Consider the following 27,213-nt stretch of genomic DNA (forward strand, 5'->3'; position numbering starts at 1 on the left):
TAGGGAGTCAGCAGGTCAGAGAGGTAGGAGGGGGCAAGGCCATGGATGGCCTTAAAGGTGAAGACGAGGATCTTGAACTCGATCCTCTGGGGGATGGGGAGCCAGTGGAGTCAGGCGAGGGTGGGAGTGATGGGGTCACGGAGCCTGGTGCGTGAGAGTACACAAGATGCAGAGTTTTGGATGATCTGCAGCTTGTGAAGGGAAGAGTTGAGATGGCCTATGAGGAGGGAGTTCCCGTAACCGAGCCTAGAGGTGACGAATGCATGGGTGAGGGTTTCGGCAGCCTGAGGGGTGAGGCTGTGGCGGAGTCTAGCAATATTGCGGAGGTTGTGGTAGGCAGTGCCGTCATGGCGCGGATGTGGGGGAGAAAGGACAGTTCAGGGTCAAACAAGTTACCCAGGTTCCTGACTGGCTTAGTGAAGTTGATATTAAAGATACTGATCAAAAGTCCAGTCAAAGAGATGTGTTCTGGTAGGTTTTGAAGAAAAGGAGAGGGGGAACAAGTTAAGGAAGAGAGTTGTGGAGCAGTGTTTTGGGATATCCTCCTAATGTGAAAGGGGTTATCTAAATGCAATGCGTTGTTTTTGTTCCACAAGGCAGGAGCACAATGGCTGATTGCTCAGCTACCAGTGGTGAGATAGAATGACTGAGGAACAGATAAGCATAGGATAATGACCAGGAGAAGATGACTGGAAGAGATTGCATCAAATGAGAGCGGGGAATGAGACCATTAAGTGATTCAAAGTCCACATCACCAAATTCATTACACTCAGTGAATCAAAGAAATTTACTGCACAGCAGGAGGACATTCAGCCCATAGTGTCTGCGCTTAGAGCAAGCTGCCCATTCGATCCCATTGACTGTATTTTGTAATTAATAAGGTAGCTAATTTGCACACAACAATGTCCCTTAAACAGCCATAATAATAATAATAACCCTTGCATGTGATATAGCCCTTCTCACATCTTCTCACTCAGTGAATCAAAGAAATTTACTGCACAGCAGGAGGACATTCAGCTTTGAGACATCTTCTAGAGATGTCTCAAAGCGCTTCACAGAATACACCTGTAAAGTGAATTGACCGTATATTTGTGGGCGAAACACAGCAGCCAATTGCTCACAGCAGTGTCCCACAAACAATCGTGGAGTGAGTGACTAAATTATTATTGTTTTTTTTCTTGGGACATTACTATCAGGCATGTGGAGTAAGGAAACTTGCACAGGGAGAATACAGGGACACCATATACAATCTGAGTTTTATAGCTTTTTCTGTTAGATTCTAACACTTCCCCAGCCTTCTCCTTGGCTCCCCCTTTGCCTGTGTATCTCACTCACATGCGAAGCTAGAAAGAACAGAAATATCTTGATGTCGAATGATCATGAAATGAATGATTGATTTAATGCAAGGAGTTGTTGGCCCAAACACTGGGAGAAACTCCCTTCTCATTTTGAAAAGTTCCAAGGGATCTTTAATGTCCACCTAAACAGGCAGGCTCAGTTTAACGTCTCATTGAAGGACAAGGCCTCCAGCAATATAGCACTCCCTCAGCACTGCAATGAAGTGTCAGCCTAGATTGTAAATTCAAAGTTCCAACATGGGGCTTGAACCCACAACCCTCTGAGTCAGAGGCAAGAATGCTACTAACTGAGCCTGAAGCTTCCTTAGCCCATGCTTTCAGCCACTCTGCCCCAAGAGTCTGGAACACTGCCCCAATCCCTGTGGCTTGTTTCCCCATTGCCTGTCTTCAGATCACACCTGGAGCTCTTCCTCTTTGACCGTGCCTATTGTCATCTCCCCACTCTCTGAAACTTGATGTCAAGCACTGCCACTGTGAAGCAATCTGAAAAGCTACCCCACATAAAGCATGCTATAAAATTGCAGGTGATTCTTGTCGTTGCAACGTGAACTTGGTTTGCTTATGCCATAAACAGGTTCCGCAATTACATTTTGCACAAAAATGCTTCAGCAATCCCTTTTTCTCCCCTCTCAGCTTTAATTCTTTTTCTTAGCTTTCAATCTTCCCTTTGACCCTAGAGTTTTCCATTGTGATTGAATAACTGCCCTTGTTTCTCTTTCGCCACTTTGCCTTGCTTTCTGTGATGGCCAAACTGCTGTTGCAACCGTTTGCCTACATGCTAGCACTCCTGGGCTGCCTTACAATACTGTACATGCTGTGCAACTGGAGGAACAAGAACAACAATAAATATGTCTGCCAAGTTTAGCAGAGAAGCTCTGGCAAACAGTATAGCAAAGCTTTGTGCATAAGCAGAGTTTGTCATTTTCCTGGCTGTATCTTAACACCACTGAGAAGTACTATTATAGTAATGGCTGTGCATCTGGAAGCATTGTTGTTCCACACTTTTAACAAATGCCCAAAATGTTTTATTTAAATTATCCCTTTGACCATTCTATTTTTTTTAAAAAAAACATTATTTTCTCAGTTCCCATTGAACAGCAACATGAAAGGATAATTCCAGGTCTAAAAAGTAATAATTACAATTATAAGATAATAACCCTTGTATTTGATATAACTATATTTGTAGGCAACTCCAGCAGCCACAGCAATGTCCCCTATTTTATCATGAAGATTGTTGGTCAGGACAACAGGAGAAACTCCTTTCTCTTTTTGAATAGTGCCATAGGATCATTAATGTCCACCTGAAGAGGCAGGCTTATCTAACTTGAAGGACAGCCACTTAATAATACAGTTCTTCCCCGAGACTGTACTGGAGTGTCGTCTTAAATTGTGAGTTCAAAGTTGTGACATAGGTCTTGAACGCATAACCTTTTGACTCAGTGGTGAGGAAGCTACCATCTGAGTCAGGCTGACACAATATGTATTGAATAAACCTGGCCTACCTCTATTCTTTTTTGGTCACCCGGGTATTGGACATATGTAGAAACCCATCACCAGGCTTAAGACTATCCAAACCAAGCTGAGAATTCCATGCATCCCACCTACACATGGAAATCCCAGAGATTTGTTGGAATGGAATGCACACTCTCTCCCTGGAGAGATGCAGGCTGCTTACCTAATTCTGGGAAATATTAGGCACAGGTTGGCAAGAGCCAAGGCTTGGGACCCCAGAATGTGTGTTGGCATACTCTTGGAGTCTAACAAGCTAAAAACTGCATAGCTTGCCTTCCTGTCTGGGCAAGCTTCCCTACTGCTTGTCCAGCTAGGACCACCCTACCTGTTAGGGCTTTGGCTTGCAGGGCCTACTTTTAATTCTGTTATCGTACCAGCAATTATTTAATCTCATAGGAGAATGGGGGTTTTAAACTGCCGTGAAGAGCTATGAATAACCTGCTCCCTGAGGATTAATCTGTCAGGTATTTATTCCTGAATCTGTCTGGAAGTGCCAAGTTGAAAACAAGAGAAGCTATTTTAATATGGTAAATTTAATAGACATCTACATACAGTTTAATTGGAGGAATACTTGCCGCAAGGACGCAAGGAGTACATTTTAGTCCTTCTTCAGTTTCCCTTATTGAAAGAATTCTTTTACTCGGAGACTTGACAGTTTTGTCAGTTCCTTGATTGCTCTGCCAACAGGAGCAAGTGACCCACTGGCAAGGTGGCACAGGGCACTTGTGCATCAGCATGTTGGGCCATCAAGTGACAGCATGCAGATTTAGACCTGCCTTTGCCTTGATGATGAGTTTACTATCTTAGAGGGCTAGTAAGGGAAAGCACCAGATCGGAACCTGCCGAACAGAGGCTGAGTGCTTTCAAACAGTGAGGAAGGGAAAAGCAAAGAGGAGCTTTCCACAGATTGCTCTCATTCACCTCTGCATAGAACCCCTTGTAGGCAGGCTGCTTATTAATGTGGAAACTAAAGACTCTGCTGGATCGAGGTATTTAAGATTAATAATAATAATCCTTGCATTTTGACATAGTGCTTTTCATGTCTTCTAGACATTTCAAAGCCCCTCACAGAACACACTGTAAAGTGAATTGACTGTATATTTGTGGGCAAAACGTGGCAGCGAATTGTGCACAGCAATGTCCCACAAACAGTCGTGGATTGAAGTGACCAATTTATTATTTTTTATATATGTGGCAAGCTATGCGGATTTAGCTGGTTAAACACCAGCAGTACCCCAACGCACACTCTGGGGTCCCCAAGCCTTGGCTCTTGCCAACCTGTGCCTAATACTTTCTGGAATTAAGTAAGCAGGATGTATCCCTCCAGGGAGAGAGTGCGCATTCCATTCCAACAATCTATCTCTGGGATTTCCATGTGTAGATGGGATGCATGGAATTCTCAGGTTGGTTTGGATACTCTTAAGCCTGGTGATGGGTTTCTCCATGTGTCAGACACCTGGCTGCACCCACTCCCCAAAAGAAAAGTTGCTTAAGATTATGAAAGAATTTGAGAGGCTAAATGGTGATCAAATATTTCTGCTGCTAGATGAATTAAGAACAAGAGAGCATGAATTTAAGATAATAACTAGGAAAGTAAAATCTGGCAGAATCATCAGAATATGGAATGAATTGCCTGAGGTGGCTTTAGACCACAGTTAATTGGGGAGGGTTAAAAAGGAATTAGAGAACCACTTGCAGGGTTAGAGGCTGCGAGAAAAGACCTGAGGATTTGGATTAGGATAGATCATTCCATTCCATTGGAAGAGCAATTACACAGGCACTAATACAATAGTTTGAATTGCCTGTGTCACAGACTTCTAAGGCTCCTAAAGTAAGGTTGCTAACCTCGGCCGAGGAGTTGTGAAGAGCTGCATCAAGCACATTTTTGCAAGAATACACTGTGATCACTAGACTATTACTGCACCATAGTAGTGGTAGAGCAGCACAATTAGGCACAAAACAAAATAATAATTCAAAAGAAGGAGGCAAAGAGACAGAAATATTTTAAGAATATGGTGTTTGGGGATCTGTTTGCAGCAGTTGCTTGTGGCTACATGAATAGCTAAAAGGTAATGAGCGTTGGGAGTTAGGATTTAGAGTGGGTTGTGTTTATTAAATACCTATTAAATATTTATCCTCCTGCAGCGAGTAACCTTGTTTCTACATCACTGGCAGGGAGTAAGCAATTGCATGACACTTATCTCCATTGGAGAACAAATTCCACCTGGGTCCAGATTTACTCTGTTGATGCACCATTTTAAAGTGTGCAGAATTTGGCAAATTGTTGAATTCAGTCTTAACATTGAAGTCAGTTTTCCGTAGTTATTAAAAAAAATGTACGAAAAACAGTTTAAAAATGAAGGCTGTATTTAAGAATTTGCCAAATTCAGGATACTCAAAAATATTAGATAAACAAAGTACATCTAGATCCAATTGGAATTTTCCCCAGATAAAGATTTGAGGATTTAATTTTCTTGTTGTGTTCTATGTAAATTGTGGGTGAGCCTTTAGCCAATATGTTTAAGCTCTCTAGACTGTGTCCAAGATTCCCTTCCCCTTGCTCCTTTCCTCTTCTTCTTAAAACCTTATCTTCTTAAAACCTTCTTAAAATAAATCTCCTTTTTGACTATGACTTTGGTCAACACCCTTAAATTTTCTTTTGTCTCTTCCTTGCTTGGTCCGGGGAAAAAAAATTCCACTACTTGTTACAGATGCTTAAGATAATGAAAAGGTTTTGATAGGATAAATGGTGAGTAACTATTTCTACTGGCAGGTGATTGAGGGATAAAAGGGAATGCATTTAAGATTATAACTGGGTCAGAGTGAAAGGGGAAGTTAGAGGATATGAATGTTTGAAATAAACAGAAATTCCCACTTCTAGTTCAGGAGCTGTGTTGAGGTCAATCCTGAAATGCTACTCAATTTCACATTGTCAATTTGGCCCTCTCCCCACCACCCACAACGACAAAAGAGTTTCAGTGTGGCACAACAGATATGGTGATGGCGAAACCTTTAGTTATGGACTGGTGGACATTATTGTTTTACCTTCTGTAAGAAATCATCAAATCAATTCAAACATCTTATATCTCATTATACTAATAATGATTCTTATATTTGGTATAACGCCTTTCACATTGGGAGGATGTCACAAAGCATGATGGAGCTACAGTGTGGTGCACCTGAGAGTAATGGGCTACAGTTCTGGAATTGAGAGCAATAAGGAGTTCTGGACTTGGTTTATAAATTCAGGAGGAGATTCCTGACTTAAATAAAATTAGTCATTCACTTCACGGCTGCTTGTGAGACACTGCTGTGCACAAACGAGTTGCCCATTTGCATAAAAGATACACAGTCAGTACAATTTATAGTAAATAAAACTCCTGTGAAGCACTTTGAGACATTCCTCACAAGATGAAAGGCACAATATTAAATGCAAGGATTATTTATTTATTATATTTTACAAATTCTACAAGTAACAACCGAAAGTAATGTGTTGCAATTTTAGCCTCCATCAGACTTTAAAACCTATCAAGATTTTTGATCTTGTTTGTATTGTTATTTGAATCACTTTGTTATTCACTTTGGGCATTTGTTATAGCGCCTTATCATTGTCATTGTAACAGATCAAAATGCTCCATAAGGAGCATTGTGTTTTTGTAGGCAAAACACAGCAGTCAATTTTTAAACAGCAATGGCCCACAAACCCCATCAAGTGAAAAGCACATTGTTGGCCAGGACAACACAATACAAAATTACATTTGTAAAGCGCCTTTCACATCAGGAGGTCATCCCAAGGCACTGAACAGTTGAGCATTAGACAGAGAGGAGCCTAACATCAATTTAATATCTCATCCAAAGCACAGCATCTCCGACAATGCAGCACACCCTCAACACTGTTTTAGAGTGCCAGCCTAGAGAATGAGTCCTGTCGTGGAACTCAAACCCATAACCTTCTGACTCAGAGGCAAGAATGCTGTCAACGGAGCCAGACTGAAACATAGGGCTCCACGTTACTGAGAAATAATGTGCTAGAATGGTATAAAACTTAGTGAATGGGAAATAAGTATTCATCGCAAAAGGGGAAACTGAATTTCGTCGAAGTTGGCTTGTGAATGGATGAGATATGAGAATTCCATTTTGGATCAGAGGAGATAGTGTGGCCAAAAGACCTGATAGGGAATTGATTTTTTTTACGACAGCCAGATGTTTGCCATATGTGGAAACCCATCACCTGGCTTAAAGTTTCCTATCCAAACTATTGAAAGTTCCACATATTTTCCTTTTATCTGGATAGGAGTGCACACTCTCCCCAGAGGAACACATTGTGCTAACTTAATCCTGGAGAGATTTGCTGGAGTTTGACAAGGGCCAAGACTTGGGGTATCCATTGGAATACTGTTGGAGTTTAACCAGCTAAAACATGCAACTTGCCATTGCGAATACAGCAGAATTCACAAACAGTAAGGAGGCTAACGATCAATTTAGCTGGAGGATTGTTAGCCAGTATACCAGGAAAAACTCCCTTCCCGTTTTGTGTTGTGTGATGGGGTTTTTAACATCCACTTGAATAGTCAGATGGTTTATCATATCATCTGAAGCTTGGCACTTCTGGCAATGCAAATGTTCCCAATACCTCCCCAGATTGTCAGCGTAGAGACCATGAGCTTAAATTGCTGAAGTGGGGCTTGAACCCAAAATCTTCTGACTCAAAAATGAGAGTGCTTCCAACTGAGGCAAGGAAAAGAGGCCATTAACAAGCCTCTCTTTGAGATAGTTTAAACGTAAGCAAAGGTTGAAGAGTCCATGAACAGAAGATCAAACTGTTATGGTGGTAATAACAATAACAAGTTTATATTTATATAGCACCTTTAATGTCGGGACAACATCTCAGAGCTAGGGCAGGTGGGTGGGAAGATGACTGAAGGCGTGGTTAAAGAGGAGGGTCTTGAGACAGGCCTTGAATCAGACTTGAGGTCAGTAATGAGAATTCAAGTGAGCAATGCAGGCAGATTCTCTGCCCACAGTTATCAAGATCAGGTTACCAGATAGTTTCAGATGAGGAATCCCCTATGCACCCCTTTGATCTCATCCTTGCATAGGAAGCTTAACCAACCCAAATCAATGGAGGAAATGGTGAGTTGAAATGATAGCATCTGAACCAGAGGAATTGAAGAAAGAATCGTTCACAAAGTTTTGACAAAACGACCAGACAAAGTATCGGGTAGTATGACAAGATTTGGATGGCTTGTTTGAATAAGTTCTATTTAATAATTTTAATAGTGGACTTGCAGAGATTGTGAACGTCTGGAGAAATTCCTTTTAAAACAGTAATATGCAAATCTAGAATCTACAGGGTTAATCCTCATATTTGGCATCAGACACCAATGGAGATAAGCTAACTGGGTTTCTTCTGCTCATAATCAATGAAAAGGGGTCTGAATAAATTGGAGTGCAGCAAGACCTTCACTCAGTTGGACTCTGCTTTAATCTCATGAAGAACACAGGTTCCTTAGAGTAGCTCATCTGTCACTAAAACAGGTAAAACCAGCTAAAATTAATTTGCTTTTCATTTACTGACAACTAGAAACAAATGTTTCATTGAGAATTATGAGCAGGTTCTGGTCACAAGCTGAACAAGATAATTCTATAATATGTAATTGACCCTATTCTGTCTTTGTGAAATGCACAGCATATTGAATTCTTGCCATGTACACAGCAACAAACAGGATGTCTGACAACACTTATATTAATGTGCACACAATTGTATTCAACAACAATATCAACACAATAAATTTAATGCAATACACATTTGAACACATCCAAAGCATATCCGCCCACACACTGGTATAAAAACAAAGGTGTTTGACCAATAGGTTTCAATTGTAATTTCTGTTCTTTGTGTTGGAATAATATAGTCTATTTGTCAAGCTACAAAAAAAAGCCATCCCGCTTTTGGTCCTTTATCTGGACAATGCATTGCATTATAACAGACCAACTCACTCCTAGATTTCACCCCCTGCAATTGGATTATTATTCCTGTTAGTTTCTAACCCAGAGCATGGCCTATTTTTCCACAGGCAAAATTGGACAGTGGAAGAAAAAATATGTTACGTTCTGAAGATATTAAATCAATAACTCGGTCGAGAAAGACTGACCGCTTCATGCCACAAATGCATTTGGGTCTATCAAGCAACATATGTAAACCATGTTAAAAAAAAGTGTATCATCTGTCATTTGTAAACCACGCGTAAATACTTGTGCAGAGGGAATTACAGGTGCCCTTAATCATTTCATAACAACCAATGCAAAAGATTGACTGCAAAATACAGTCACTACACTTTACAGTTAATCCTGTGAAGTGCTTTGAAATGTCTTCCCAAAGTGAAAGGTGCTATATCAAATTTAAGAATTACTATAATTGTTATTGTTGGTTAATTATAATAAAGGGATGTTACAATTCCCTCTGCATATCTTCATTTAAACATTGTTTACACATGGGGTATAATAGACCCCACTACCTTATTCAAATTCACTTGTTCATGCTGCATCGATCTTAACATGCTTTGCCACACACATCACTTCCCTGCTGAAATTTCTCGTAGGCGACTGTTGTTCCCCAGCGCTCTGCCCCTTGTGGAGGTTTGAACTGCTATCTGTCACTTGCTGTTTCCAGTACTATATAAATCACAGTGCTTAATGTACACTGAAAGCAATATAACTCATAGCTAACCTTAAATGTATAACTTTTACCAATTGTTGGTGCCATTACTTGCTGCAATCATTCCCAATGCCAAGTTATTGGGATGGATTAATTCCTCCAGCAATGCATTCAAATAAAGTGAAGGCTATGTGCTGAGCTCTATATATAGGCAATATTGAGGATTACCAATCTGTGAAAATCAATGCCACTGTATCCAAGGTATTTCAAGTTAAATGTGACATAAAGGTTGCAGTGAAAGACAATTTTATATTTAGTGCAACATTATCTGTACATCAATACAGTAGTTAAAGGGGAAAGGTCTTGAAGGAATATGTTTTGTTCAAAATATTCTCTGGCTCTATAACTGAAAATATTTCTACTTTCAATCAAATCCTTAAGTTTTGAGGGCAGCAGAACATCCTTATTCAGGGTGGTGTAGTGACACTTCGACAGGCCAAATGGAGCATTGTGAAGTAGCTCTATTTACTTAAATGAGGTGGCTGTTTCAGAACAGATTTGGAGCAAGTCTGAAGACACCAAATCCAACGATAACATATTTCTAAGCCAATAGCACAAAGAGACAAAGGGTCATGGGGAAAGGGTAATGTGGTATTAGCACTGGTGCCCAATATTATATCAACCAATCACTGGCCTCAGGATGATACATTAAACTCCCCCCAACCACTTTTCCAGGCTATTGATAAATATTGAATGCTTTTCACCATATTTTTAGTTAATTTGATAATTATCACCAGTGATAATATCACATGACATACTCCATTCCTCACTGCACATATAGAAAGCTTCATCAATGCCAGTAACTCAAATTCTCTTTTAATTGGTGAGTGAAGCATATTGCAGGGCGCAAATCTTTTGCGGTGTTTGTCCACAAAATACACACAAGTACATACACTGCAGTATATTCTGTGAAGTGCTTTGAGAACATAAGGCGTTATCAATTGCAAGGATTATTATAATTCTCCTATGAAACAGTAAAGGTTGGCAGCATCAACCTCCATGGTTGCACACTACCACTCACCAAGCCAGCCAGGAACCTAGGTGTCTTGTTTGACCCTCAACTGTCTTTTCTTGCCCACATCCAAGCCATGACCCATTCTGCCTTCCCTCACCTCCGTAACATCGCCTGACTCCGCCACTACCTCACCCCTCAGGCCGCTGAAACTCTTGTTCATGCCTTCATCACCTCCAGGTTCAACTATGCACACGCCCTGCTTGTCGGCCTTCCCAACTCCTCCCTCCACAGGCTGCAGATAATCCAGAACTCTGCAGCCCGTGTCCTCTCCCGCACCAAACTCCGTGACCCCACCTCCACCATTCTCGCCCGACTCCATTGGCTCCCTATCCTTCAGAAGATCCAGTTCAAGATCCTGGTCCTCACCTACAAAGCCCTCCATGGCCTCACTCCACCCTACCTCTGTGACCTCCTAACACCCTGGCCTGCTCCACGTCCCCCAACCCACCCACCCCACCATTGGCGGGAGAGCCTTCAGCCACTCTGCCCACCAACCTCTGGAATTCCATTTCCCAGTCACTCCACCTCGCCCCCTCCTTAGCCTCTTTCAAGTCCCGCCTCAAAACCCTCCTCTTCGACCATGCCATCGGTCACCCCACTTCCCCTCCCTTCCCTTCTCCCCCCCCCCCCCCGACCCCAGCTCAGGTCTGAAATGCTGTACATTGTGCAGCACCTTGGGACGTCCTCCCGATGTGAAAGGTGCTATACAAATGTAATCTTGTTGTTGTATAAAGCAAAATTACAATACACAATATTTTTCCTATTCACTTGATCATACTTTGTTTCTATCCTTAGCATTTCTGTGAAAAAGTTAGACCCAATATTTTAAAGCAAAGATCATTAAATTTGACCAAATCAGACAGAAAGAGATTGGTCTCGTTCAGTGGCTTAGATCTGCAGTCATAATAATAATAATCCTTGCATTTGATACAGTGTCTTATCACATCTTCAAGATGTCTCAAAGCACATCACAGAACATTCTACAAAGTGAATTGACTCTTTATTGTATATAATCCCTATAGAACATATTTGTTGTGAAGTTCAACAACAACATGTAAGTGCAGTCCAGCACAGAGGATCAGATCATTGTGAAATATGTAAAACTGCTGTAACCTTATGTGCTTTAACAAGCATAATCTTGTAGACAGAACTTGTAATTTGCTTTGTCCCTGAGGACTAATGTATTCCAATGGCAATATGTTTACGATATTGAGGAAAACAACTTAGGTCACACCACCAAGTGAATATTGTTTTATTTTAACATGAAGGTAAAATAATTCAGAAATCGACATAAGAATGAATAAAAATTCAAATTTTGAAGACAGATTCTGGTTGGGAGACAGATGTGTGCTAGGAGCATTGTGAACTGGGAGCTTCTGACTACTTCAATGTCAGGAAGAAGGGAAAGAAAGTTTGCTTATTAAGAAAGATAGTACGATGTAATGTACAGTTGTATTTTATTCTCTTAAAGTTGAAGCACTAAATTTGCACTTCTTTCTTCTCAAAACCACCCCATCCAAAAAGCATCCATATTACCAATACCTCTCACTTGCACTGAACCAAAACTGTCACAAAGATGGAGAGCGGACTCGTTGATATTAAAATGAAACTAAATGGTCCAATTGAGTCTGGTAGCTCCATTATTACTGCTACTCTTTCCAAACCACAAATATGCCCTTCATATAATTGCTGTTTCTCATGTTGCTATTGAATATGCCTCTTCTGAAATAGATTATCTGTTATTGAAAAGAATTATGCTGATACGAGTAGTGCATCCCATTCATGCCTTTTTGACATCAGCATCTATCAGCGATATTGTTGTGTCTCACTCAGACTTGGACATCATCCCATAAAATCCATTAAACCTGAGTTAATTGACAAAGTTGGCAACAGATTGAAGTGAAAACAGTCCAGTCAGATTGAAGTGAAAACAGTCCATTTAACCTTTATCACTATTGAACATTGAACGTATGGGACCAGAAACAAAAACATTGAAATCTACCTGTCCAATCCTGAAGTAAAAGTAACTTTTATAAATTACAAATATATGTATGGTATACTATCTTTTTCGCTCTCTCTCACTTATATTCAATCCACATATTTGTTAACTAGCCTCAATATGTGGCTACATCTGTGTCAAACCATCTCCCTTGGTAGTGTCTTCATACTTCACTCTTTCCATACATTAATTCAATCTAAATTGTGCATTTACCTTGCTCTTTTTTTATATTTTTTTGATCATCTATTTAATTCACTTTTTAAAGTGGATGTGGCTCTGCTTTAAAAACAGAAGAAGCTTCAGTTCATTTCTTTGAGATGTTGCCTTTTCTGTTAAGACTTGCAGAGAATGCAAACCATCTTATCCTGCGGATGAGATGTTAAACCCAGGTCCTGTCTGCCTCTTCAGGTGGATGTTAAATATCTCATGGCATTATTTATATAGAGAAGGGACTTCCGATATCTTGGCCAACAATCCCCCAAATAAAATTGCTGTGCACGAAATTGGCTGTCACATTCGCCCAGAAAACAGACAGTTATTCCACTTCACAGAATAGGCTGTGAAGTAATTTGGCACATAAAAAATACTATACTAAACACAAAGATCATTGAGTTTCCTTACTCCACATGCCTGATAATAATCCCTCAAGAAAAAAATAAAATAAAATAAGAATTTGGTCACTCAATCCACGACTGTTTGTGGGACACTGCTGTGCACAATTGGTTGCCGTGTTTCGCCCACAAATATACAGTCAATTGATTCACTTTACAGTAAATTCTGTGAGGAGCTTTGAGACGTCTCGAAGACATGAAAAGTGCTGTATCAAATGCAAGTATTATTATTATTTTATTATTTTTCAAAACTTCCATTTATCTACCTACTTGATAAATTGTGAACAGTTTGACAACAAATGGTGATTCGCTCTGAGATGCTATCCTGTGTGAAGAGCACTATATAAATGCAAGTTGTTGTTCTAAGATTGAGTCCAGTTTTTTTAGTTGTAAATGTTTTGACCATGTTAAACATTGCAGCCACTGCAGGAACACTAGCAGGTAAGAATGTGGTCAATAATGACTTCCTTCATACCTCACCTCTTCCTAGATGACAAGTATTTTGTTGTTAGAAATTAAAAATATGGAAATCACCATCTGTTGCCTGACAACAATTAGTAATTCATCAAGTAGATTAATAATAATAATAATAATCTTGCATTTGGTATAGCGCTTTTCACGTCGGGAGGACGTCCCAAAGCGCTTCACAGAACACACTGTAAAGTGAATTGACTGTATATTTGTGGGCGAACGCGGCAGCCAATTGCGCACAGCAATGTCCCACAAACAGTCGTAGATTGAAAATGACCAATTTTTATTATTGTTTTGGAGGGATTATTATTAGGCGTGTGGAATAAGGAAACTTGCCCAAGGTTTCGCCCTGCCTGGAATTGAACTCAGGTCTCTCGCTTGCAAAGCGAGTGCTCTAACCACTGAGCTACAGGACTCCGTGAAGGTGGTTTGCATTCGCTGCAAGTCTTATAAGAAAAAGCAACATCTCAAGGAACTGAACTGAAGCTTGTTCTGTTTTCAAAACAGAAAAAAAAGTGAATTAAACAGACACTTGAAAAAGAATTGTAAACAGAAAGGGAGAGCTCTAGAGAATCACATCATATGTTTTATGTGGAGAAACATTTCGCCATAGAAATGATAGGCAAACAGAAGGCCTGTTTCTGTGCTGTAACATTCCATGATTTTAAGGCATCAGGTCAGCCTGAGTAATTGACAGGCATGGAACTGACATGGCACAAGTGCAGTGTTTGGAGTCAGTGAGTCACCCAGCAGTAAGTGTATTTCCAATCTACAGACGTGTCTTAAGGTCCCCTATCTCTGGCCCTCACAATACACTTGTATTAAAAACAATATTGAGTATAGGAAAATCCACAAGCCATCAGTCCCTTTCTGAGCAATCAGTTTGCAGTAGAGAAACAAATACAGTTTATTTTAGATAAAGAATTGTCCAAGACCAGTGTCCCTAATCAACAGTCACAGTTGCATTTACCATTGCACCAACAATTAAGGAGCTCTTCAATGTCTAAATGCAAAGCTCTGTTTGCATCCCATCCTGTGAATATATTATGTGAATTGCTTTGAGATGTCTTCCCGATGTGAAAGATGCTATACTAAATGTAAGGATAATAGGATTTTATCCTTACATTTAGAAGGACACAATTCTTGCTTCCATCCAATACAATCACAAGTACTTTTTAAATGAAGTTAGAGCATATAAGATTCCAACATCTTTCCAGCTATTATTGTATTTTGTGAAGACCACAAGTACAATTGGGATCTAACATGAGAAGCATGGTGCTGTAAACAGCATTAGCACTCAAAATGATCACAGTAGTTTTTTGTTCACTGCCAGGCGACCCAACAGTGTGAGGGTAATCAGTTTACTATTGCACATGTTTTTAAAGGGTTACACTCCACCAAGGTTGAGCTCACAGTTCTCTCACATCTCAGAACATAAGAATTTACTAAGCAAAAGAAGACCAAGGTCCATCCAGTTCACTTTCCACCATCCAGGTAGTCGCTTGGATGGTGATCCCAATATCTTGTACAGTACATACACATTGACCCCCATGTAATCAAGTACAAGCTCTCTATGATGAACATGTTCTAGGTGAGATCTCGAATTCAAGATCCTCATCCTCACCTACAAGGCCAATCACGGCCTTGCTCCCTCCTACCTCTCCGACCTACAATCCCCCTACCTACCTTCCCGTACCCTCCGTTCCTCTGGCTCCGGTCTGCTCCACATCCCCCGCCCCAACCGTCCTACCATCAGTGGCCGGGCCTTCAGCCTCTCAGCCCCGAGGCTCTGGAACTCCATCCCCCAGTGCCTTCGCCTTGCAGGGGAAAGCAGGGAGATCGAAAGCACGGTCAAAGAGGAGGGTCTTGAGGTGGGTCTTGAAGGTGACGAGGGAGGGGGCGAGATGGAGGAACTACGGGATGGAGTTCCAGAGAGTGAGTGCAGAGTGGCGGAAGGCCCGCCCGCTAATCATGGGGCGAGCTAAATGGGGGACGTGAAGCAGGCTGGAGTCCACTGAGCGGAGTGAGCGGACAGGGCTGTAGGGGGTTAGGAGGTTGGAGAGGTAGGGGGGAGCAAGACCATGGAGGGATTTGAAGATGAGGACCAGGATCTTGAACTCTATCCTCTGTGTGATGGGAAGCCAGTGGAGTTGGGCAAGGAAGGGGGTCAAAGGGTCGTGGAGCCTAGTACGGGAGAGGACATGGGCCGCAGAGTTCTGGATGATCTGCAGCCTGTGGAGGGAGGAGTTGGGAGGCCGACAAGCAATGAGTTTGCATAGTCAAGCCTTGATGTAATGAAAACGTGCATGAGGGTTTCGGCAGCCTGCAGTGTGAGACAATGTCGGTACCGAGCGACGTTGTAGTGGTGGGGGAAGGCAGAGCAGGTCATGTGCAGAAGGGGGTAGAAAGGATAGTTGAGGGTCAAACAAGACCCCAAGGTTCCAGACTGGCTTAGCAAGGTTGAGTGTGCAACCGAGGATGGTGATGTTATCAGCACCTGAGGTGAGGAGGCACTGACGGGAGCGAATCAGGAGAGCCTCGGTCTGGTTGACGTTCAACTAAAGGAAGTTAGCTCTCATCCAGGACTTGATGTCTGACAGACATTCTGTTAGCACAGCAGTGGTCCTGGAGTCGAGGGTGGAGGCAGAGAGGTAGAGTTGGGTGTCATCTGCATATATGTGGAAGTTGACCCCATGTCTGCAGGTGATGTCACCATATAGATGTTGAAGAGGAGGGGTCCAAGGGCAGAGCCCTGAGGCACACCGCACGAGATGGTCCGAGGGCAAGAGGAGAAGCCGTTTGAGGAGATGAAGTGCAGGCGGTGTGAGAGGTACGAGCTGAACCAATCAAAGACAGCCCCGTGGAGGTTGAGGTGAGAGGAAAAGCGGTGGATGAGGATAGAATGGTCGATGGTGTCGAATGCATTGCTGAGAGAGCATTCATTTTCCATTTTGCTGCACTAACCATATGTACAACAATTTTATTATTGTGGAGTCCTGTAGCTCAGTGGTCAGAGCACTCGCTTTGCAAGTGAGAGACCTGAGTTCAATTCCAGGCAGAGCGAAACCTTGGGCAAGTTTCCTTACTCCACACGCCTAATAATAATCCCTCCAAAACAAAACAAAGCAATAATAAATTGGTCATTTTCAATCTACGACTGTTTGTGGGACATTGCTGTGCGCAATTGGCTGCCGCGTTCGCCCACAAATATACAGTCAATTCACTTTACAGTGTGTTCTGTGAAGCGCTTTGGGACGTCCTCCCAACGTGAAAAGCGCTATATCAAATGCAAGGATTATTATTATTAAGCACAGGAAGATATTACAAATCACCTAACGAACTGCTCAAAAGATCTTGATGGTATATACTACTCTGTTTCGATTCAATTCGACATAAACAAAAAGAAACAGGTCACCACATCTGTACTGCAGGGCTTCAAGAAGGAGAATAATTTTTATTGTATAATTGCTTGTTTATGCACAGTGTTTCAGTTCTAGAGCTCCAGTGCATTGCTAATATACCTATTATTAGACCATTTTAAGAATCGCTCTAGGAACATTATTGGAGAAATGTTTTAACATGCCTACAAATACACAGTCACTTCATTTCATAGTAATTCCCATGAAGCGCTTTCAGATGTCCTTTCGACATGATAAATGCAAGTATGATTATTATTATTATTATTCTGTTACTAGCTTTCTTTTGGAAGCTCTCCACTCTAATTTCATTCCTATGAACACCCTCGCCATAACCTTTAACGTTAATTTTCTCCAAGCGTTCATCCAATTATGGACTTATCTTGAAGAGTCATCTGTGGTAAAACATTCTATAATCTAACAACCCTTTGAGTAAGGAAAAAATCTTAGCTCCCCTTTTCTTCTACCAGTGATAATTCTCGGTTTAGGCCTTCTTGGAAATGATCTGCCTATTATTGTAACAAAAAAAATATTTCTATTAGATTAACAAAGGCTACCCCCTTCACTCAGTGAATACTGGCCTGTTTTATGTAACCCACCTTATTCGCTCTGCAACAACAACAACAAGATTAAATTTGTATAGCGCCTTTCACGTCGGGAGGACATCCCAAGGCGTTGGACAGTGTACAGTATTTCTACCATCGGCAGGCAGGCTTTAAACATTCTGCCCCTGTCTCCAGGAACACAAGAACAGGAGTAAACCATTCAGCTCCTTGAGCCTGTTCCTCCATTATAGTTATACCTTAACTCCAATTGCCAGCCTTTGCCCCATATCCCTTGATACTCTTACCTAACAAAAACCTATCCACCTCAGTCTTGAAAATTGTAATTGATCCAGAATCCACAACCTTTTGGGGAAGAGAGTTCCAGATTTCCACTACCCTTTGCAGAAAAACGTGTTTTCTGATTTCACTCCTAAATGGCCTCGCTCTAATTTTAAGATTATGCCCATTTGTTCTGGATTCTGAGCTACCCTATCGAATCCCTTTATCATTTTACACACCTCAATTAGATCACCCCTCAACCTTTTAAACTCAAGGGAATACAAGCCAAGTGTATGTAACCTGTCCTTATAATTTAACCCTTTAACCCTGGTATCATTCTGGTGAATCTACACTATACACTTCCCACCCAGGGCCAATATATCCTTCCTGAGGTACAGTGTTCAAAACTGATCACAATACTCCTAATAGGGTCTGACCAAGACTGTACATCTGAACCATTATTTCCTCATCTTTGTATTCCAGCTCCCTTGAGATAAGGGCCAACATCCCATTAGCCTTTTTGATTACCTTTTGTAGCTTTTAGTGATTTGTGTACATGGACACCCAAATCCCTTTGCTCCTCCATAGTTCCTAGTTTCTCACCATTAAGGAAATATTCTGATTTGTCATTCTTGGATCCATAGTGGATGACCTCACACGTATCCACATTGAACTCCCTCTGCCAGAGTTTTGGCCACTCATTTAATCTGTCAATATCGCTTGGTAACTTTCTGCTCTCATCTACATATTTCCACTCACAGGGCTTTGGGACATCATCTCAATGTGAAAGGCGCTGTACAAATGTAATTTTATTTTGTAAATTTTTTTTTGCATGGACATAACTTACTTTTCTTGCCTCCTAACTTTGTGTCATCTGCAAATTTGGATATACAAATCTCTATTCCTTCATCCAAGTAATGTATATATAATATATTTTTAACTTTTATTTTTGCTAATCTTCGCTTGTGCAGAACTTTATCAAATATCTTCTGTATAGACGACATCCATAGTCACTCCCATATACACCATGTTTGGTGTATACCTCAAAAAATTCAACTGGATTTGTCAGCCATGACTTATCCTTCACAAATCCTTGCCGACTCTCTGTGATCGTCTCACACTTGTCTAACTGCTCTGTCATTCTGATACCGATGATAGATTTCAATAACCTCCACACAATTGATGTTAAGACGACAAGTCTGTAGTTACCTGGTTTCTCCCTCCCTTCTAAAATAACAGAGTGACTTTTGTAATTTTCCAATCCAAGGGCACAATTCACGAATATGGAGGGCTGTGGAAAATTATGACTAATGCATCTACAATTTCCTCCCCTATTTTAATATACTGTTATGGAATCTATCAGGTCCTGGAGATTTGCCTGTCTTGGAAGTCCCATTTTTTAAAAAAAATATTAAGTATATTAAAGCACTTCTCTTTTACTTATTTTTAGGTTCCCTTGTATCACTGATAATTTGTCTTCTTCCTCTACTGTGAAAATGGATGGAAAATATTTATTTAACAAGCCTGCCATTTCCTTATTGTTCATTATAGTCTCACCTGGTCTTCAATGGGCCCACATTCCCCTTTTCCATTCTTTTTCTCTTAATATATTTATAAAAACTTTTACTATTAGCTTTGATATCCCTTGCAAGTTTTCGAATGATCTCTGGAACTCGATCCTGGAGTCTGACAGACTTGTTCCCTCCCTCCTCATTCAAGACCCTTTTCAAAATATACCTCTTTTATCGTGCTTTCAGTCAATTTTCCCTCCCACCCACCTCAGCTCCCACCTCCAGTTAAAGCGCCTAGCCACCATTGTCAAGCACTTTGAAATATCTTCCACATGTGAAAGGCACTATATAAATATAATTTGCATTGTATGGTATAACCTTCCCTGATCCAGTGAAAGGAGTTCTATTTGTTTTAAGTCTCTGTGCATAACTGCAGTATAACCTCTGATCCTCTCTTTTTGTTTTCCTAACTCACTTTATTTCGTGACACAACACATTCTTTGTTTGATCCATTGATCGCATTGAATGAACTCACAAAATTCTGATATCACTTGTAAATTCAGCAACTCTGCTTTCATCAAGATAGCTCATAGATACTGCACTATAAAAGGGGACAAGTTCCAGGAATGATCCCTGTCACTGACATCTAATTAGAACAAGCACGATTCCTCACCAGCCTTCATTTCCCATTAGTTAGACAATTTATTTTTCAATTTACAACATGCTCCTTTATCCCAAGTACTTTCACTTTAGCCACAAATCTCTTGTGATACACCTTATGGAATGGCTAAAGTAAGTTAAGATTTAAAATACCCAACACATTACCCTCATCATTAATTCCGTTCCATCCTCAAAAAATCCCTATAAATTGGTTAGGTACATCTTGCCTTTCATAAACCAATACAAGCTAGGAATTAATTGCCTCTTCTCTGATACAACCTATTGGATCACTTATAACAGCCTCTGGTGATTTGTTTTCCTATTAGGAATGACAAGCAAACTAGGGTACAATTCCCCAAATCATGTATCATGTATGCATGATGTATCATGTATATATCAGATATATGATCCAAATGTATCTGGGGAGGTGTCTGATACATGTATTTGGGGAGGTATCTGATCCAAATCAGATACCTTTCCAAATAATGATCTAATAACTTAGATACTTATTTGGAGAGAACAAGTTTTCAGGGCTATGGAGAGAGAGTGGGGGCGTGGGATTGAATTGGATAGCTCTTTTCAAGGAGCCGCACAGACACAATGGGCCAAACGGCCTCCTTCTGTGCTGTATAATTCTATGATTCTATGATATATTTTTAAAAGTTGGCTGGTTCTTTTCCAGTATTCTCCGATATTTTATATTTATGTATTTAATAGACTTTCCTTATTCCCCAGTTAGTGGCATTATCACCTTTGCATACATTTGTTTTGCATTAACATCCACTGTAACATTCTCTTGCTTAGGTCAGTGACCTTCTTACAATTTTTCTCCTGCCTTTCCTTATGGGTTGTCAACCTCTTTCTCCTATGAGTCAGCAGGGTATGGGTTCAGGCCACACAAGTCAAGACTTTAAGCTCCCAGTCTGGAACCTGACACTGCAGTGCAGTGCTGGAGGAGTGCGGGACTGTCAGAAATGCTTTGGATGAAACATTAGTGCAAGATCCTGTCTGTTCAAGTGGACTTTAAAGATTCCAAGGCATTATTTAAAAAAGAGAAGGAAGTTTCTTGCAGTTTGCTGTTCAACAATCCTTCAGATAGAATGGATCATTCACTTCACGACTATTTGTGGGTCACTGCTGTACACAAATTGGCAATCATGTTTAGCTGCAAAATACATAGTCACTACAAGTTTCACAAACTTCGTGAAGCACTGGGAGATGTTTGATATTTTAGGAGCTATATCAAACACAAAGATTATGATTATTTCCAATGGAACCAAATGGATCAGATATTTGTGTTCCTTGGAACAATCACAGCAGGGTCTTCCTTTTCTTGTGCATTTCTTCCCAACATCACATAGAATGATCCAGGAATTCTCCTGATGCAATATGTTTTTCTCATTGTCACATGAATACTTTTTTCCCCTTCCTTCATGATTTCCTTTAAATAATACAACCCTCCTTATTGTATGGGTCAAATTTTGCATCCTGTATAAAATTTATCCCATCAAATTGCCTGGAAAGAGAAAATACCTCCCCACCACCTTATGTAGGGGAAGAAAAATGTTTGCTTGCACAAGATGTGATTAACATCATATGAACCACAAAGTTGATCACAATATATTTTCCCTGCTCACCGGACCTCCCAACTCTTCCCTCCACAAGTTGCAGATTTTTCAGAACTCAGTTTCGTAACTCTATCACCCACCATCCTCGCCCGGCTTCACCGGCTCCCCATCCCCTGGCTTCACCGGCTCCACATCCCCCAGCTTCACGGGCTCCCCATCCCCCGGCTTCACAGCCTCCCCATCCCCGGCTTCACGGCCTCCCCATCCCCCGGAGGATTAGTTCAAGATCCTCATTCTCACCTTTAAAGCTCTACCCTATCTCTGCCACCCACTAAACCTTTACCAACCTGTCCACTCCTTGCGCTCGGTGTGGGCACCGGCCTGCTCCATCAGTAGTCGAGCCTTCAGCCTTTCTGTTCCACCCCCTGGAACTCCATCCCGGAGCCCCTCTGCCTTGCCCCCCCTCCCTTGCCTCCTTCAGGACCCATCTTAAGACTTTCCTCTTCAACCTGCCTGCGGTCATCTTCCCACCCCATCCTCCCTTGCCCTCCAACACTCTTGATTCCAACCTCCATCTCAGGTGCAAACCCTTCACTGTCCAGCACCTAGGGAAAATCTCCTGACATTAAAGGCACTATATAAATGCAATTTGTTGTTTTTTTCACAATGCATTTGATAGAATCAGAATGTATTTTCTATTTTGTTTCTCTATAAGTGTTTGGCAATCTTTGCCCGGTTCACATCCACTCTCATTTCCAAAATGACGTTAATGTTGATCTATTACTTTATTAATAATTGTAATAATCTCCTGAGAAGGAAAAACAGCTAACATAGAAAATAAGCTTTGATCCATAAAACCAATTATGCCTGACGTCAAGAGATTTAATATCAATGCATTTCTGTATAAATAACACTCTGTATTATTACAATGTAATACTGAACAATACACTCTTCACAAACAATGAAAAGGCAGTAGCTAGTTCCAACATCATGTTGCTCAGTTTGAATAGCTCCCATGGTGATTTTCCTCTATGTGCATATCAGCCTGCCTCAGTTGGCAGCATTCGCTTCTGAGTCCGAAGGTTTTGAGTTCAAACCCCACATTGGAATTTTGATCTCACAGTATAAAGGTCAGGCTTAAACTAAGTCTAAACATTCAGTTACCTATACTATCAAAATTCATGTTCATTATAACTTACAACATCTTGAATGGGAAAAGTATCTTTTAAGCTCTAAAATTGGGGTAAACAATGGAAATTCCACCTAGTCTTATCATTTTATCTTAAAATTTATGATCCCACAGAATTGTGGAAAATTCTTCAATTCATTCCTAAGTTGAAAGCCAGATCTTGCTAAAATTGTGGAAAACTGGCTTCCAAATTAGAACTGAATTGAAGATTTTTTCCAAACTCTGCAAGACCTTAATATTTTACGACAGACTAGGTGGAATTCAGGCCTACACTGTTATAGCATTGAGTTTGCAGCAATATTAGTACACTAATAAGGAGGAGATTTACACATAAAGTGAAGCATCAGTGAGGTCTAGTTGGGAAGTTCTTACCTCCTCTCTTGTTCAGTTTAGCATAGCCAGGTACATAACTGCTTGACATCACAGAGGAGCTTGTGAAGGAGGGGTGAGGAAGCGTCACAATCAGTGGTGTATCGCATTTCTCTGAAAAAAAGAGATTGTTCACTTTAGCATCAATCTTACAGAATGAGGCAAAATAGCAAAGCAATGTAAGCAAAGCAAATAGCAAAGCTTTCACTGATTCATTTCAGATATAATTATTTCAGTACTTCTCAAGAGTAAACATTTTGTGCAATGTAATCACACTTTTGCATGAATGACAAAATACTTCCTAACAGGCATTTGTGCACACACATTTCTATATCTTTTCTGTCTATTTTGCTCATTATACATAACTGAGGATAATTTCAAATGGTTAAAAATTCAAAACAATACTAGCGGGCAACATGTTTCCAATTTGGTTGAATACATTAGCATTAAAAACATCCCCAAAACTTTCATTTCTGATTCAAAATAGGTATAAACAGTTTCCCACATTTGTCAAAGGCATGCTATTGATCAAAAGATCCAAAATGTCTGAACCCTATACAAAAATGAGAGATCCTCTTCAAAAATTATCCTCAAAATACATTTGGAAAGGCTCACAGGTGGTATTACAACAGGTTAAACCGGTGTCCTGTTGCTTTGGCCCTGGTTTAAATTCAGCCTTGAGTTATGGAACAGAATCTTTTCACTGTGCTTGCCATCAGAGTGATTATAGAAAGTAATGTGGAGGCATTAAACCTAACACCTAATGCACAAAGCTGCATAGATATAAAATTGCCTCTGATGTGGCAAGTGTGAACCTCTGAGTGCTAAAAAGATAGACTTCTGTCGGAAATGGAAAATTCAGCAGGTCTGAGAGCAGACATAAATGTTAACTCATTTTCCTCTCTCATAGAAGCTGCCTGACCTGCTGCCTGTTCCCAGCAACTTCTGTTTGTATTTCAGATTTCCAGCATCTGCAGTATTTTGCTTTTTATTTAATACCCCTTGTGTTGAACACTGTACTAGTTTGATAAACCTGAGAAAATAACCAACAGAATCAGCAGAATATAATGCACATTAGCATTTTACATTCAAGAAGATTGCAGCTGTGTGTGAATAAGAGTCAATAGTGCCTTTATGTGTGTGAAACTAATATTTTCAAGGTGGTTTAAATTATTTGATTCAGTTTGAATATGATTAACTAGATTTTAAAATACGTTTCAATTTGTTTTAAAACAAAATAAATCAGGTCTGAAGAATGCAGATTTGCTAATTGAGTTGGTAAATTACCAGTGAATTATTAAACAGCGATCTCTAATTTGCAAATTATAGTTTGAATCCCCACATTAGGGAGGGCATTCACTCATCTTATCTTATTGCTCCTATGGTTGTCAATGGTAGACACTGGGCTTAGTATTCGAATCCATGTTCATGGGCTGAATAGAACTGCCCAGTTATGCTGCTGAGTCTCTGTGGGCAGCTTCTCAAGGATAATAAGATTTGGCACTTTCATCTCTATGGCTTCGGTTGAATTCCCAGTCAGGGAGTGAAAATGTTACATTGATTAACTCTTTCCATAAAGCACTGGGTTAGGATTTGGTTGGGAATAGCACAGAAGGTTACAGGGAAAGTATTGACTGAAATGAACAAATACTACGGCGGGAGGCAAGAATCTATGGATGACTGAAGGTCACAACAGAATAGTGGACATCAATGAACGATCTAAAGTGTTTTTTTATCTGGGGGATGAAAGTTTACTGATACAGAATTTTCCCTATGAGACTGAAAGGCCTTGAATTATAGAATCATAACCACGTAGAATGGTGCTTGTTCACCTAGGACTATCTATCTGTAGTTCAGAGCCAGGTAGACATGATTTGCTGACTCCTCCCTTGAGAGCTTGTTTTTATTCATTATAAATCAACCTTCTAAAAGGGGAGAGTGAATGGACCATTGGGATTCAGACTCTGGGCCTTTTTGTTCTAGGTCCAGTACTCTGCTAGCTGAGACTATGGGAGAACACACTGAGAAATACTGAGACACAGACAGTTGCCTGAAAGTCACTATGTTTAGTGGCATGAAAACAACCTACCAAACTTAAACTAAATAGAATGTTTTTTTCAGATCAAAAGGCCAGATCAAACAAAGAGAAAGTGAAGGGGTTTAGCAAGTACTGTACAGGATAGATGGAAGAAATGGGACTAAAGGAAGTTCAGTCACAAATCCATTGGTTTACACCTTGGTCCATTCAAAACAACTTTTAACTTTTAGCCATTTCTGCCCCAAAATGGCAGCTCACTCCCAGAAGAGCACAAATTCATCTACAAACACCTTCATCTAGCAGACAATAACAACAACAACAAGATTCCATTTATTGAGCGCCTTTCACGTCGGGAGGACGTCCCAAGGCGCTGGACAGTTGGGTCAGGACCCGAGCAGTGGGGAAATGGTCAGGGTGAGGGGAGGGAAGGGAGGGAGCGAGGAGGGGGTAGAGAGTCGAGAGGAGAGCTGAAGGCACGGTCAAAGAGGAAGGTCTTGAGACTGGCCTTGAAGGAGGAAAGGGAGGAGGCGGCGAAGGCACTGGGGGATAGAGTTCCAGAGCCTAGGGGCTGAGAGGCTGAAGCCCCGGCCACAGATGGTAGGGCGGTTGGGGTGGGGGATGTGGAGCAGACCGGAGCCAGAGGAACGGAAGGTATGGGCAGGTAGGTCGGGGGTTAGTAGGTCGGAGAGGTAGGAGGGAGCAAGGCCCTGAATGGCCTTGTAGGTGAGGATGAGGATCTTGAATTCGACACCACAAATATGCCAAATAGACTAACAGCAACTTCTCTTTACTGTTCACTCTGCAAATTTATTGATGATAACTCAGGGGCATAAAACAGTCTACATCCTCATCTCACAAAGTGACGCGAGCAAGGGCTAATTTGCCTGATGCTCCCACATCCATCCTTCCTGATACAAACCACAAACCACTGCCCAGACAGTTATAACTCAATTGTTTAGTCCTTTGCATAACAACACATTTATAATTCATAATAAATACATTTGAAGATAATCTTCACTTAAACCAGCAGCCAAGTAAAATTCTCAGAAACAAATCAAAATGCTCAGAAACAAAATTACAAAAGGTTCAAAACAATATACTTGAAGCAACTAGAACCATCACTTCGTATTGCACTTTTGGATGAGAGCTACACAACAGCAAAGTTTACTGTGTGCTTTAAATCAAACTCATTCATGTAGGCAACATAATAACAAGCTGATCCAGTCAAGTATCCCTTAGAATCCTGACAATTATACACATTTTTGACTCAGAAGCGAGAGTGATACCAACTGAGCCAAGATGACCCAGTGGTATCTACGGGCAATCTCAAAAAAAGGCAAGTGAGAAAATTCATCTGATATAACTCTCACATGTGAGGCTAAAGAAACACGTAGAATAGTAAAGAAGCAGTTCATATATTTTTAAATGGTAGTAAATCATGTTTCACATGCTGAATACATATAAATACAAGGGAAGTAAATGCAGCAGCACAGATTCCTCTAAGCGAGGCAGAGTTTTGAGAGATCATAGTAGGCAAATTTAGGTCATTCTAATGTATAATTCAAATGCATTTTCTTAGGAGATGGATCAAGTGTTTTATGTGTTGCACTGAGGTAATAGGAATGGCTGAACAAATCTAAAATGACTATGGGAAGAATGGATTATTTGAAGTGAGCAGCTGCCAGGGACTGGGAAAAGGTTATGCAGATGGTGGGGAAAAAATACGTTTAACAAACGTTAAATTATTCAGCAAAATGTCATAAACTCTCAGAAAAAAATGCTGTAGGAGGTTTTAATTTGGTGCTGTTCAGTTTGAAATAAGAGTTGTCTAAGGTGTTAAGATAAATGCTTGTAGCAGCTGAATGCTGTGCGAATTGTGTATTGTGCAATAAACTACATTTTACAATGTAATAAAATCATTCTTGAAGCTCATAAAAGGATGTACAGTAATTAC

At 40.7% G+C, this 27,213-nt stretch overlaps 1 protein-coding gene across 2 annotated transcripts in view; it reads right to left on the reverse strand.

Annotated features, from left to right (window-relative positions):
- The window catches only part of LOC103187001 (contactin associated protein 2), an 855,622-nt gene that overhangs the window by 540,468 nt on the left and 287,941 nt on the right, over window positions 1-27,213 (reverse strand). For both annotated transcript variants that reach the window (XM_042331730.1, XM_042331729.1), the window contains exon 2: window positions 23,225-23,335. In XM_042331730.1, the coding sequence (XP_042187664.1) occupies window positions 23,225-23,335 (111 nt within the window). The remainder of the gene's footprint in view (window positions 1-23,224; window positions 23,336-27,213) is intronic.

The sequence above is a fragment of the Callorhinchus milii genome, unplaced genomic scaffold, assembly GCF_018977255.1.
Source record: "Callorhinchus milii isolate IMCB2004 unplaced genomic scaffold, IMCB_Cmil_1.0 Scaffold2, whole genome shotgun sequence".
Classification (NCBI taxonomy): Eukaryota; Metazoa; Chordata; class Chondrichthyes; order Chimaeriformes; family Callorhinchidae; genus Callorhinchus; species Callorhinchus milii.